General features: G+C 37.3%; 1 protein-coding gene across 2 annotated transcripts in view; it reads left to right on the forward strand.

Annotated features, from left to right (window-relative positions):
- Positions 1 to 15,442, forward strand: part of Shrm (shroom) — a 91,548-nt gene that overhangs the window by 52,258 nt on the left and 23,848 nt on the right. For both annotated transcript variants that reach the window (XM_088031207.1, XM_088031208.1), the window contains exons 3-4: positions 12,755 to 13,178; positions 14,448 to 15,337. In XM_088031207.1, the coding sequence (XP_087887333.1) occupies positions 12,755 to 13,178; positions 14,448 to 15,337 (1,314 nt within the window). The remainder of the gene's footprint in view (positions 1 to 12,754; positions 13,179 to 14,447; positions 15,338 to 15,442) is intronic.

Below are 15,442 nucleotides of genomic sequence, written 5' to 3' on the forward strand. Positions count from 1 at the left end.
GTGTATATGTGTGTAATTATTTAGACTAATTACATGCTATAACGTTATGGTTGCTATTACATGCCTGTCTAGGCATGTCGTCGTCTGCTTGGATGACCTGTGTTTATCCTTTTAACGTTTACTGGATTAGTTTTTACAATATCATTGATGTTCTCACATAAATCAGAAAAATCCATTCGGAAAAGCACGCATAATTATACTCTTCTGTGTCAAGCGGATGAGTCCAGAAAAACGAGGTTTTATTGTGTTCCTTTACATAAACGGAAGAAAACTTGTGGGTACCGTTTGGCTGAGGAAATAGTGCCGTTGCTAAAAAGAAACTGAAAATAAATGTCTCTGGATTAAATTCAAACACGTGGGAAAGTAAGAAAACGAGGTAAACATAATAATTTTATATTCATGACTTTTTTAGATGGGATTAGGAATTGACACCAATCGTTTTTATGGAATTTGCACAACTTTGAACGTCTGAGGATGCAATGAGTTTTGTCCATTGTTCCGGAACATCAACTTTCCTCTTATTTCTTTCGGTTTGATGGCTTTTCTTGTGATTTCCATCGTATTCATTACATAATTGGCCGGATGTTAACAATCGTTGACACTTTCGTCTTTTAACTTCCCGCGAATCCGAAAATTTCAATTTACTGACTGATTCCAAGTCAGGTTTTCAGTACAAACTCAATAGAAGTTTGCTTTTGGTTATCTGAAATTGGAATCAAATAAAAGCATCTGGTAAGAAAATGAATTAATTTTAATCGTCGTAAAATCCCGTCAGTTAACACGAAACTTTTTAGCCGAGCCTAAGCGTCTCTGGTAATTGATCAGCTATCGCTAATCATTTTCCTGTGTTAAATGAAGCGCAATAAAAAATATAACAGTTACGAGATATGTACTCAATGTGGCCATTACTTCTGTTATGAGCTGATTACCAACACGTTATTCGTATTTGGTCAATCAAGTGGTTTCTTCAAAGCGACCTGAAGTGTGTCGAATTTTCAATGGTTTTCGTACATAAAACAGTAAATTACAACATCTGACAATTGAAATTGTGCACAATGAACATTATTATAATAATTGTCGTTGCCTTCACATTTTACGAATTTGGAATATTTTTTAAATGAATTTGATTGTGAGAAGCTCCGATTGAGTCGTTCTAATTTGCGTAAGTCTGTTCGTGCATGTAATTAGGGTAAAACAAAGACATTTTAATTTCATCATTGGCCTTCTCTCGGATCGAATAAAAATCTGTTGCACAATTGTTACAAATTCATCGAAATTGCATGTTTCGATCGAACGACATCCATTTATTCCGTCACCAGAGGCGTACTAGTTCTGTTGTTCTATATTTCAATTAACCAATCAATGGAAAACTAATAATTAATCACTAATAATTTGTTGGATAGGTTACGAGCCTAAGGAAACAATTTGTAACAAATAACAGTCAAGTCCAGTTATGTTGCAAGTTTGGTCGTGGAAATTCGTTGGTGGACACGATAAGATAATGGTTTTCGGGTTATGTAAGCTTTTGTTAAAACAGTATCCATCATAGTTTAAAAATTAGGACAGGCAATGGAGTGAAGAGGTTTTTTCGTAAAACCATCAATTATTTTCGTTGGATAACACCATTACGTCATTTTCGTCTTCTTTTCTTTCGCGAAGAGTACATTAATTAATAACCTTGTTGCGGCCTTATTTACCATTCCGATGGTGGATTTTTTATACATAATGTTGCCGTCATGCTGTTATTAGTGCAAATTGTGATTGATTGGTTTTTATTGTGAAATGAACGCAAACTCTACCGGCTGTGGAATTGTGGAGAATTCGGAAAAAATTTTAATAGGACATGTTTAAAAAGGCATTCATGGCCATTTAGAAAATTATAGTTTGGTGTAGTACCATGGTAATTGATAATTTCTAATGGTACGTTTTACCACGTTGTTTCTTTCCATGGTTCCGAAATTTTACGACGACGAGCTCATTATGGTAGTAATTAACCCTTTGTCACTTTTTTATTTTGGGCGCTGTTTTCAAAGCGCTGCCATTCCTTACCTGGTTTTGGTTCCGTTCCATAAAACTTGCACAATGTGGTGGTGTAACTGGTGACTATGGTGTTAAAGTCTTCGGCTTATTTTATACTGGTACTAAAACAGGTAGTAACCCAACACTTGAACCATATTTGCAGATTGACAAAGGCCACCAAAGTGGCGACGTTAACCAAACGACAACACAATGGGTGGTCTCCATATTCCACCTTCACTTAAACTCCTTTCAAAGTACAGCCCTACATTTGCAAAGCCATTGTTTCTTGAGGGTATCAGATTAGCAAATACCGGCCAAAAGTGCCCAAAAGAAGTTTTCACGTCACCCAGCTGGCGCATTCTTTGGTTGTGAATGCATTAAGCATCTGTCCGCTTTCCTCGGCACGAACGCTTCACAATGAGAAAATTACGATTAGAAGAAAATTGTCGGGTCAATCGGAAACGTGGGCGGCTCACAATGCTGGGATTAAGTATGTCATGCCAAAATAACGGCTCGTCAAAAATAATTAACTCTCATCCGGAAGAAATTGCAGTGTTAAATCCTATCATGTTATTTCATCGTAATTGGTGCAATGGATTAACTTTCCTGGTTTAATCGAGCCATTTTGAATACAATGAGACAAATCAATTAATCTTGCAGGAGGTGCCTTCATTTTTCACCAATATTATATTGTTCGGATGCTAATAGTAGAATCCAATATGGATTATCGAGCTTAACTATGCAACGCAATTGAAAACGTGAAATTAAACTACAGCATTCAAATCAAAAGTAATCGTTGGTGGTACGAGAAAGTTTTATCACTCGCTCAACAATGTGTGGAATTCATTTTAAAAAAGTTGACATGTAATCATAGCAATAAACAAGTATCCGAAGGCGTGAACATTAGATTTTATCAAAAATATTTACAATGACATTTATCTGGATTAAAAATGCATCGTGATTATTGCGACCTTTTTGTTGTCATTGAAACAGTTCTAATCCAATTTGTGCACATTTCGGCTCAATAGAATTAATTGATTTTTGGCTGTACCAAGCAGGTGGCATAAGTTCACTGGAAATAATGAAGAAATCAATCATTTATCATATGTCAAATCTCTTTGTACTCTACGGAGGCCTTGACACTTAAAAACGTACATTCTAAATCTATTATCTCCTTAACACGTACTTTATGCTCTATTTTCGATGGAAAAATTTACGACTAACTTGTCAAACGGGAACTGGCAAAAATGCTGTTTTTTACGTGTGTTGTTATTAGGTTCAAAAGTCTCATTACATTGAAATGTAAATATATACCAATAAATTCGTTTTTGAGCAAACTGGATTTGATTTATCCGGAAACGGAGTATTTAGAAAACCACAGTTCAAATGTCAGATAGTGGCGACAATTGTAACCTCTAGAACTGATATTTGGACACGAATTTTGCATTAGCGCTTTCATTTTTTGTCATATCAGTGTCTTTCATGTTACAATAAATTTCACCTCAAGGGTGGCCTTGTTGAGATAAGTAAACAATTAATGGAGGTTGTCGTTTGCTTCAGATATAAATAAATATCCGTAGGTGTAAGAATTTCAGAATACTCTATTTTTATCCGGGAAACTGAAAAATAACCTTGCGATTAAAGGACCTGTGGGCGCAGCCCACGGTAAAGTCTCGATATTTTTTAATCCGGCTCTGTTATCGCAGAAGAGCTGCCATTTTTTCACGGTTTAAAGACGCGTTTTAAAAAATTTTACCAAACAGGAACTGCTATCTGACACCTCCAAAATAAGTGACCACCTGAGCGTGGCATTATTTACGATATTTAATATTTCGCGTATTAAATTACCTGGTTTCCACGTTTTTTGCAATTTTGGAGGGTAAAGTCAAAGGCCATGTAACTGATGTTGCCTAAAACCCCGAGATGAATTTTTCCGCGGTGCTCACGTTGCATTCAAATCACCGACGTGAGAGCCACGAAATCTGAGAATCGACGTTTTCTGTTAACGACCTTTGAATGATCTGCTTGAGCAAAGCGTCGCTCCGAAGCCATAAAAGGCTAAAACAATAGTCGGAAGCACTCAGCGTTTGGAAATTGATGATCTCCAAGAAAAAATACATAACCAGAAATTGTGAAATGGAGAGTTTGTTCTTGTTTATGTGGTAATAAGTTGATTTATGAAGCGACGCTGAAGATATCGTGAGAAATCGCGAGACTTTTTGCAGTGTTTGCACTAAACTAACTGTTATTGATACTTGAGGTTATCGTTTGGGAACCCTTAATTCGAGAGGATGGTGTCACATCAAAGGAATTCTTGTCAATTAATGAGCATGACCGATGCTCATCCGAGTGTGTATAATAAAACACAAGTACTTAACAGCATTTCTTTTTTTTTCTTTGTCAGGAGAATAGGGATCATCTACATGAATAGGCCTGTTATTAAATCCTGATTACTTCCTTACTTACATCGGGTTATTTCTGATAACACGCTAAAATATTGCCGATTATAATAGCCGAGAAAAGTGAACATGAACTTGATCTTAAGATTACATTATTTCCGGGAAGCTATTTGTCCAGTCGAACTGATCACAGTAAAATACCAACAAAGACGTATGGAAACGTTTATATCATAACACGACCGATCCTTCCAGTCCAAGAATTTCAAGATGTAATTTTCTCTCGTGTTTTTCTGACCAGACCGTTTTATAAATAGCAATCACTAACCAGCAACTATGTTGATTCCTTCTCTAAAGCCTGTTCTGCAGGTCAACACACCAACATATGCGGAGTGACGTAACCCGACAATTGGCCGGTCCAATAACCAATAGTGTGTCACCAAAACCGTTTGCAAAATCATTTTCCGTCCATTTATAACAGGAAAAAACGCCAAGATAAACAATCTATTTTCAATCATGTTACACAACCTACAATTATTAACATTTTTTCCTAACTAGATGACTGGTGTGATTTTTGATGAGCGAACTTTCATTTGGCCTTAATTGAAGATGAATGGTATACGCAAATAAAACAAGATCACGGAAATTTCTTCTAATTTTGTTTCCTCTAATAACGTATTACTTCCTGACAGAGTCATTAAGAACACATTAACAACGTTTTGTTAATTATCTTGAAGAGGGTGGCCTGGAGTATTTAACCTTGTTCAGAAGCCGCTTCTAGCGTGCAAAAATGTTACAGTAAAATATGCAAAACCAGTTAAAACTTCTCATAGGAGTACTCAAGTACCGTGCATCATAATTTTTGGTTTCTTGCGATCTTTGCTAATCATATTGTTTCCTTGGTCATTACCTGCCGATCACTTTTCCCCGTTCAGCGGGTTTTCTTCCTTAATTTACCTTTTTTTCTCGTCTTCTATTATCTTCGCTGATTAAGTCATACATCTTCCTTGTACAATGTTTGTGTCATTTTTGTCGGCTTCTATCACGATCAAGTTCCGCATTCGTGGTTAATTATAGACCATGTCGAGCCATTGTGGCTTTTTTAAGGTTTTAAAGGTTATTGTCAAGCTATCCTCTGATGCATCTAAGAAGGGTTAAAAATTCATTAGCTGAGCTTTCTTCTACACGCTGTCTGATTTTATCGATCCTCTCGTAATGCGCTAGTTTTTATTTATTCTGCATATCTCTATCGCGCTCTTCTTAGAACTGCTCCGGTCAACCGGATTCAGCTCCATATCGGTTTTGCCATTGTCTGAGCTTTAGATCTATGTTACATCATACGTAGTGACATTTCTTTACTCTTATTGTACCGTTTGCTTGATTAAGTTTATAATCTCCAGCTCTACATCTCTGGTTAATGATGCCAAGCTGTTGCGTCAAAATTTTTGAATAGGTTATTGACCATGATTTCTCTTTTGCATTTTCGTTGAAATGAAAATTACTTCTCCAGTAATGATGGATTACTCAGAACTCACATAAATGCTACCATTGTGCAACTGTTTTATAGTTATTACTAATTGTGTTGAGTTAAATTAATGAAATTATGGTAATTTCAATCCACAGTGGGGAAGGAAACTGCAACGGTATTTAATTTGAACACTTTGCCCTTTGGCAGCGGATTTTTCACTCCGTCCGAAACCGCAACAAATACAGATTTACAGAAATAAAAAATGACTTTCTACGACCACATGGAATTCCTTAAATTGTCCGCGTGTTGCGTGGAATGACGGAAGTCTATTTGAATAAAATTATAAGCTCACAAAACCACATTAATCCGACCTCCAGAGATATGTTTCAACCGCTCATGAAACCATAACCACCAGATTTATGGTAGTGTTATGAAAAGTTCCCATCGCGATTTTGGCTCGTTTTAAACGGTGCAACATTGTAAATCAATTTGCATGTATTGGCAACAAAATGAAACAGCTTTATTAATGAAACTGTCTGCAAAAACATTAGTTAATTGCTTGAGTGATTCAGCTACTTCAGCACCGCTTTGGTAAATTAATAGGGAGAAAAAGCTTAATAACGAATGCGGACTGGTTTCCACGCAAAAAATGGACCATTTTGAAAATTAATTATGCCTTGTTTTGAAAAATATCTCCCACTTTATGTTAGCCTCAAAAGACACTTACTTGTTCCACACATTTTCTTTTGCAATGGAAAAAACTTTCTTCGCTGATTTCACCAAATCGTTTTCAATTCAAATTTTAATTGTTCGTTGTGGTTGAGGAATGTTGATTAAAAATCTGCACATATAAATTGTCTGACAAGTATTTTAATAACGTTGGGAACAATTAAAAATAGACGATTTCGTTCTTTTTTTTTGGACACGTTTGATACTTTTGGTAGCGCAAAACTAAACTGCAAATCATAGTGAAGATGGCAAAACCTGCAAGTCATCAAAAGTGAAATTTGAAAAATCATGTGAAACGAGAAGAAGTAGCAAGTTAATTGTCATTGTCAAGGGAAAAGTGAGTTATGAGACATTTTCCTTTCTACGATTCGGCAAAGTTTCTGTTGACCGAAGCATTCATTAGCGTAAAAGTTCAGGCAGGCAACAAATTCTTGCGATTAGTAAATAATCATTTACGCTACAAAGGACGTAAGCGCGTCTTAACATTCTTGGAAGGTTTAACAGACCGAGGTTTTGCTAACAGTCTTCGCTTTTGTTATCACACAGAGGAGTGCGTTACTCAGCTAAATGGGAATGACATCTCGGTAAAAATTTAAGAAAAAAACTCGCTTCAGTCACATTAGTGCAAACAAGAGGTTAACGATTTGTATACATTTGCAAAAATAGCTTCGTCATTGAAATTAGCACAAAAATGCCAACAGTGGGAGCTTGAAATTCAGGTTACCAATTCGATGGGATTAACATTTACGTTATCCTACATTTTGAAGTAGGTTACATGTGAATTTATCATGCATAAATCAGTTTTTTCCCATAGCTGCGGTTGGGAACAATGCAAAATGTTGGATAACCCACTTCCGTGTCTTTTACAATACGTACAACACCAGAAGAGATAACATTGAGGATTCTTGGAAGAAGCACAGGTCTCTCTGTACCCGTCATGTATAGGGAATCTCCTCGTTTTGAATCCATTAGATAAGGGAACTCTAACAAAGGCAACCTTTGTGGTTATGTAAATAGAATTGACTGTGCAATAATATGTTAAGATGACAACAATTCTATAAATGTTATGATCAGAACCGGTTCTGCAGACTCACTAGTTGCACTCAGTCGATTACTTATTGCCTTTTATAACTGTTCATGCCCCGTTGCCGAGATTGCCTCTTCTTGGTCAAATGAAATGCGTTACGCTCCCACTGTGCGAGTGCCTCTTGAAGAGCTCACTATTTTTACCAATTAGAATCCGCGGCTTAAACGACGAGTAATAAATGGAAAGCCGTTGGGGGTCGCTTCAAGGGTAGATTTATTCAGATATAGAAGAAACTCATCTTCATTTTTCTGAAAACACCATTTCGCTACCAAAAACTGGTTTCAAATTATGCAACTGGACCCTAAAAGCCGGATATACACCCGAGGCACCGTGACCGGTCAAAATGCTCAAGTGAATTACGGCCGTCGTAAAGTTCAAAAATGTATAATTATAAACGTCGGATGAATATTATCCATTTTTCTTTTTTGTTTATTGCTTACGTTTCAAACGTAATGTCTCAAGTCGCGATTAATCTTTTATTTGAGGTTTTATTGTGTTCTCTAGATGCTGAGGAAATTAATAGCCCGTTGCGAGATAAAAATACGACAAAACGATCAAAACAACCAGGAAATTAGCACCATTGAAGAATGCAGTGTTCTTGAAGTCGCATAAACAATAACAAATCTGGGGCATGTTTAATATTTGTGCAAAATTTGAATTCATTTTCGACATCGTTTTCTCGCACTTTTATTGGTAAGAATCAGGTCTTAGATATCTTTCAATTTATTTAGGAGTATTTTTTTAACGCTAGAGAGTCAGAGGCTCGTATTAATGGCCCACATCTCAGAAATTACGACAGATGAAAAGACGGTTTTCGCCATTGTTTTTCTCCCGATTTTTTTAGCTAAAAAATCGTCCTTAAATTTTTCGGAAGACGAAAATTTGAAATCTTTGAAGTTTGGACTCAAAACATACGATACTAGATAACTGAATTATGGCCGTTTAAAGTTTCGGGAATTTTCTATTTCTCAATGTAGCAGTTAGCTGTCTTTCGGTCTCTATTCGCTTATTTATGGAGCAATCTTAAAGTATTGATGCTCATTTTACGCAGAATTTTACGTAGAATCCAAAAATGTAAGACTCGTTAAGATCGGTCTACTAATAACTGAGTTATGGGTGATCAAAGTTTCGGATATTGAATTTTGAGTTGGAAAATTTTCAGAGCTCAATATCTCCGAAACTACAAGAGATTTTGAGAAACGGTTTTTACCATCGTTTTTCTCGGATCATTTTACTTTAGAATGAGTCCCCAAAAGTCGAAAATTTGATGGTAGAATTTTTGGGCAAAAATTTTTTGCGACTCGATCGATAAAAAAATTTCAATTTTTCGTTTTTTGATCAGCCCTCGTAAACTATTTGTCCTATCGATCTGAGATTTTGTCAGTTGATAGATCTCGAGCTGCTTTTTGGATCGATGTACAATTCAATAATACTAAACGCAGTTTTTGCCCCGAAACAGCGTCTTGAAAATGACCCTAAAAACACCCTCTGAAAATCTAATTCGGTTAATATCTCGGTTATTTGGTAAGGAAATTTGAGCTATATGTGCTTATTTTACGCAGAATTTCGCGCTGAATCCAAAACCACTTTTGTTTTTCTCGTCCGTCAACAAATAACTGAATTACACGCGTTTGAAATTTTGGGTTGTCGCCAGAGGGACAACATTTTGGAGGTTCGAAAATGATTATTCTCGATATCTCCGGAATTAAGGCGAATATAAAAAAACCCTTTTCGAAATCGTTTTTCTTGCGATTTTTTAGCTTAGAAATCGATATTCGATAGTTCGAATTCGAAATTTAATTTTTTTTTTGGTATTGAAGTTAATAGGTGAGATTTGTTAAGATCGAAGCACAAATGTACGGTTAAAGTCATTTTTACACCGAAAAAGATTTTGTAGAAACCTAATTTAGTCAATATATCGTTTATTTGTGGAACAGTCTCAGGTTATTGGTGCTCATTTTATGGCAGAATTTCACGCAAATTCTAAAATTGTGGGAATTTTTCGCCTACATTCAATATCTCCAGAACTGTGACAGATAGAAAGATACTGTTTTCGTCATATTTTCTCGCACTTTTGTTGCTAAGAATCCGGTCTTACACCCAACACATGAATATGTTTAACCCATTCAAGAATGCAATGTCCTAATTTGGTACGAGTGCATTACCGAAAAGAATTATTATCTAATATCTCATACCTGCTCAAATCGACAGATTTATGGAGTTCAAATATCCTGTTAAGTAGGACGCGGCAATATCCGAAAGAAACCGTTGAGAATTAATAGTGAATGCCATTGCATCTTTTTACGACAATTTGTTTAGATTCAGGAAAAACGATGTTACTTAATTCGGCACAGGAAAGGTCGAAGATTGAGCATCTTGTCAAAGACGATTTTTTGGTCCGTTGTATAACCGTGAATTATACCAAAACCGAACAATGTAAAATTGCTTTTCAAGCGCAGCTTCCTGCAAGACTTGAAAAATTAGCTTATCTGGAAAAAACATCGCAACATCAAGAAACGTGACAGATAAATGAGAAGCATAAGGATCAAGACGAAACCGTAAAGAAAGAAATTTAGAACGATGGTGATTTATCTCACGGGAAAATTTTGGAAAGATGATGTCATGGTGTGTCGAACTGTTAGATCTAAAGCTTGGATTATACCAAATTAACGAGTGCCCACGTGTACGTTCTTTTCAATGAATGTGAAGACACCTTACGAAATCAGGAACTCATTCTTTTCATTTTTCAATGTCGGGAAATTTTTTTGATATGCTAATTTTAACAAATCTGCATCGCGATTCTATTCACAGCACCGAGCAAAGATGGACCGATTCTAGCGGGAAATAAATTTCGCGTTTTGACTCTTTAATTGTGTAAGGAATGTATTGGTGAATTTGGAATGTTTTGACTCACGATGCAAGTTCACGTTGCGTAGGCTGGAATGTTGTTCGATTTGATGGGAAAATAGAGAAATTTGCATGCTGGACAGCTATAATGATTTGAGCGTTTTGACTATTGCTATTCATGGAAGAGTGCACGAACTTGTCCATCATTGTTAAACCCCGACTTTTGCAACGTACTTTCTTTTCGACAAATCTGAGACATGGGAAAAGTAATGTCTTAATGTAGGGTCAAATTCAAGGCGAACCACAACCCTACACCTCATTCCAATAGCTTACCACAGATTCCCGCTGCTGGCAACTTTTCCAAGTAATTAAATATTCATGTGACGCATAAATTTATTGAAATTGGTAGGACGTCGGTTACGTCAGACGCAAAAAGGTGTGGTCAAGATGAGAAAAATCGTAGCGGTGTTTATTTAGCAGAAAGATGCATAATTTCATAACTAGAAGAACCGTTTCGTCTTGGTATTCTCTGTCTGGAGTGTTGATAATTATTAATGCGGTTTGCCTTATATGTCAGGAGTGCGTTCTGATCCCAGCTTTACGGATCGAAGGACCAGTTGGACACCGTTGGTTGTCGACCTGGCCCAGACACCCGCACAACCGGTCCACAGGTCATCCGCCATCACCACCACCGCCATCAGCTATCAACAGCTTGATGAATGGATGCGCCATACAGTTTTGTAATGAATTAATGCAAAGCCACATAATGGCGATTAAAATACGATGGCAAGCCTAGGATTCCATATAACTCAAGACACAAAAAAAACTCCGCTATAGATTGCTCGGAGAAAAATACCATACAAGACAAAAAAGGGGAGGGCGGGATCACGTTACATTGAGACACAGTTAGACAACTCCATCTTCAAATTAATAACACAAATGATCACTGACAATTAACCTCACGGATGAGTATAATTCCAATGTTCCGCTCGACGGACTAATGTCAATTAGCTCATAAAGAATTGTTTCATTTGAAACATTTTATGGACTCCTATAAATCTACGATGATGTTTGATTCGAAGGCAATAAAGACTGTTTTTTATCTTTTAGCAGTCAGAGGTAAAGCGCTTGCTGTGCGCTCTTCAATGAAGAATTCGCCAACTGTAATAGCATTGTCTTGAGTTATGTGGGTCTTTGAAAGTCACGGGAACGTTCGTACAAGGAAATCTCATTATCGGACCGTCAGATGTGAAACAAGGAACCAACATTGACTCGCATAATCTAAATAGGACGTGTGGACGATAACAGCGGGAATTTTGCCAAACTGGAGCGGCCTTCTTTTACACAAAACCAACATTTATCGCCGCAATGTCAGAGGATTGCCATATTTTAAATAGCTATCTTTACTGCGGCTTTTAATGTTAAGTGCAAAATTTAATCCGAAATAAGACCCACGAGGTAAATGGCGTTGTTCTCGCGGGTGTTGACTTCTTGACCTGACATTTTCGAATTGCGCTCTTGAAATTCAAAGAAACTAGAAGCTGGACTAGCTGTCCCATTTTTTATTTTTTTGACTAAATGGGTTTATTGTAGCCACCCATAAATCTTTATTTGCATATGGAATTATGCAAATTATTGTGTGTTTACTCACCATTATGTAACTTTTTAACTTATGTGCGAATAAATTAGTGTAATTTGTTGTTTTTAAAACTGCGTGAACGACTGGTTCTGTTTAATTATTTTTTAACGGAGAAGAATGACATCCATATGCATATACCAGTGGTTTGTATAGATCATGATCTCATGTAGCTTCTTAAAATGCAATGAATGTTGATAGAAAAAAGTATTTTAAATGACTTCTAAAGGTGCGGCGGTTTTCAGTAAAAATGATCATGGCCAAGTACATACAAATGAGTCAGAGACCACAAGTCTGCATTCATAAAAGTAGGTTGTCTAAAGCTTAATTTCAGTATAAATCAAAAGCCGACTATTTACAATACTCCATCAGTGGATATCGTCATCAAAAAACCTCGTTTAAATCGTTCAGTCCTCACCAATGAATCACAAATATATATAAATCAATCTGGTTAATGTTGCAGAAAATGCGCGGGAGGTAAACCAGCGGGTGTCGATTGTTATCACCGCCAATATTTAACATGTAATTGACCGAAGGCTGGTTCACACCTAACGAAACTTTTCTATTTCCAGAAGTCGAACCAATGGCTTCGAAAGTAAACCGCACCACTCGGCCAAGAACATCCCTTTGGCCTTTACAATGATGCCGTCACGCTCCACTCCAAATTTGCAGCAATCGAGTCGCGACAAGAGCATCTTTTCGTACCTTGATAACCCGAAGCAGCCGCCTCCGCGAGATGAGGACTCGCCACCGCCAGCGCCTCCAGTTAGAGACTCTTCTAGCCTCAAGTCTATCAAGTATGGTCCTGGACACGAAAAATTCCCATCCTGGCCAGTGCCCGCCGCCGCTGAGACGCCGCAAGCTCTTCGGGGACCTCCTAGTGGCGGTTCGCACAGGTCCAAGTCATGGACCGACCATACAAATTACCCCAAGGAGAAGGTCGTAGCATACACGCGACCTTACATGAAGAGACAACACTCTTCTTATACGCAACAAGTGAGTGATTAGTGCCTTCATTATCAGATCATCAATCATAGTATAGCGAGTCTGCAAAAAAGATACAATGCATATTAATGGCGAGACGTTTTTATAACGGATGGGAGAACAAGAATAGGGCTAATTTGTGGGTTATTAAGTATGGGCGACCGGAAACCGCTCTTAATTTTAGACATAGAAATATGAGAAATTCGGCGCAATTTGGCCTACTTAAGTCAACAGGGTGTCTCGGTGGAACTACAGGAGTCTTAATCATCGTCATTATACAAATGACGCGCTTGTAATTAAATGGAGGCAAAAAATGAATTGGTGGCGCAGACAGTGCTCAACAAAATTAAAAGTTCTTAAACAAATTGATGTAATAACTAATAATAGAGCAGGTTCAAAGTACGCAATTATCACAATTTTCTTGAATTAAAGTTCACACACCTTTGGGTATCGATTAACATTCTCTGTAAAAATCAAAACAGACTTTTATTCAAGTTTAAGTTCGACCTCTGCCAAGAACTTACATTCTAAACAGAGCCTGAGAAAATCCTATTTGCATTATTAGTGTTAAAGATTATTGAAAGTTAATAACTAGAACCCATTTATATGTATCTACGGATTTCTTATGCTTCTTTGCTAAAGTCGGTAAGTTACTTAATAGTTACTTTCTAGAAATAAAATCGAGCGATTGTAGATAAAAACTAATTTGATCTATGTTGAATTCAATTTGAAAATCTTAGATTTTGCCTACGGGAGCTTTTAAGGAGATAGAAATCTCCAGAACGAACAATAATGATTGACAGAGACACACCTGGAGTAAGAAAATTTCATTATTATTACAGTTCTAAGGGAAATTCAACATTCCTTTCCAAGCAAAATAAAACCGCAATGAATACAGCTTCATATCATAGATTTACACATTTTTGTTGCAATATAATACCTGTACTTTGTCTATTGTAATATCTTCAGCCTGTGTCAATACTTTGCATTATAACATCAATAAACTCGCTTGCTTGCGTACTCACAATTCTTGAATAGGTAGTTTAAAGTGCTAAACACTCACGGACAAAAATCGCTGTGTTATTTCAGATCCGAAGTAAAAGTCTGAGAATATTTGCTTTACATGGTTTTAATGACTCCAGTTAATATAATTTTCTTATTAGACTACTTAACTCCATTCTTGTTGGTGCGGAAATGCGACATCTTCAGCAAATACCTCTTGGTGTTAATTTTAGTTAAGAATGCAGTGTAACGTTTCGCTAATTCTCTTTGTTTTTCCAGCAAAAACTGAAAACTGTGATGGAACGTTGTGAGAAGATCCCCCCTGAAACGTTCGAGTCTCGCCACAGCAAACACGACCGTTTGTTCTTATCACACGTGGATCGTGATGGTAAACCCTTAGGTGATATGGACTACATGGTGCCATCCCCTCCGGAGAGGGACATCCCCAATAACAAACCCCAGTTAACGCAAGTCGACTTGGAAGAATACGCTAGATCTTACCAAGAACCCCTCAAGTACACCTACGATTCTTCCCACCTCACCAAATCAGGCCTGGAAGAGTTCATGGAGTACACTCGTAACTACGAAGACTCTCTTTTTAATTCCATGGGTTCCAAGCACGAACTCAACCATTTTCACCAAAAACAACTGTCCTACGCTCAGTCTGAAGGGTATCACAGTTACGTGTCGAGCACGGATTCCACTTCGACGCCCTTTTTGGATCGACTGAGGAGGGACAGTGAGGCTGTGGTTACGCGACCTTCGACCTGGGATGAAGCAGAACAAGAGCAAAGTAACAGAAGGGAAGGAAGGGACAGTGTTGTGACGACAAGTTCGGGTTCTGTTTCGTCGAGTGAAACTTTAAAATGGCACGGGTCGATGAGTGACGTTTCGGTTGCTAGTAGTTCTTATACGCATCTTGCCAATTCATCGAACTCTTCAGTTTCTAGACAGTTAATTGCTCACAGTGCGAGAGTACAAACACCACAAAGACATCATTCGGAAAGTGTTTTGTATATGGGAGGTGAAAACCCAGACAGTTGGAAAGATAAAGAGAGCCGGAATAATAACGCCAATAAACTCAAGTTATTCCCAGTTAACACTTATACTGTACAAGATGCTGATCTACATAACAGTAGCGCTAGTAGCGTCAGCAGTAGCACGAGCAGGTGGGCATTCTTGCACTAGCTTTAGAAGATATTTCTTATTGTATTCATGCCGAGTATCAAAATACAATTAAACTTTTTACGATACAGAAAAAGTTATCGTTCTCA

Source organism: Gnatocerus cornutus, chromosome 2, assembly GCF_029298725.1.
Source record: "Gnatocerus cornutus isolate USDA-ARS CGAHR chromosome 2, icGnaCorn1.1, whole genome shotgun sequence".
Taxonomy (NCBI): Eukaryota; Metazoa; Arthropoda; class Insecta; order Coleoptera; family Tenebrionidae; genus Gnatocerus; species Gnatocerus cornutus.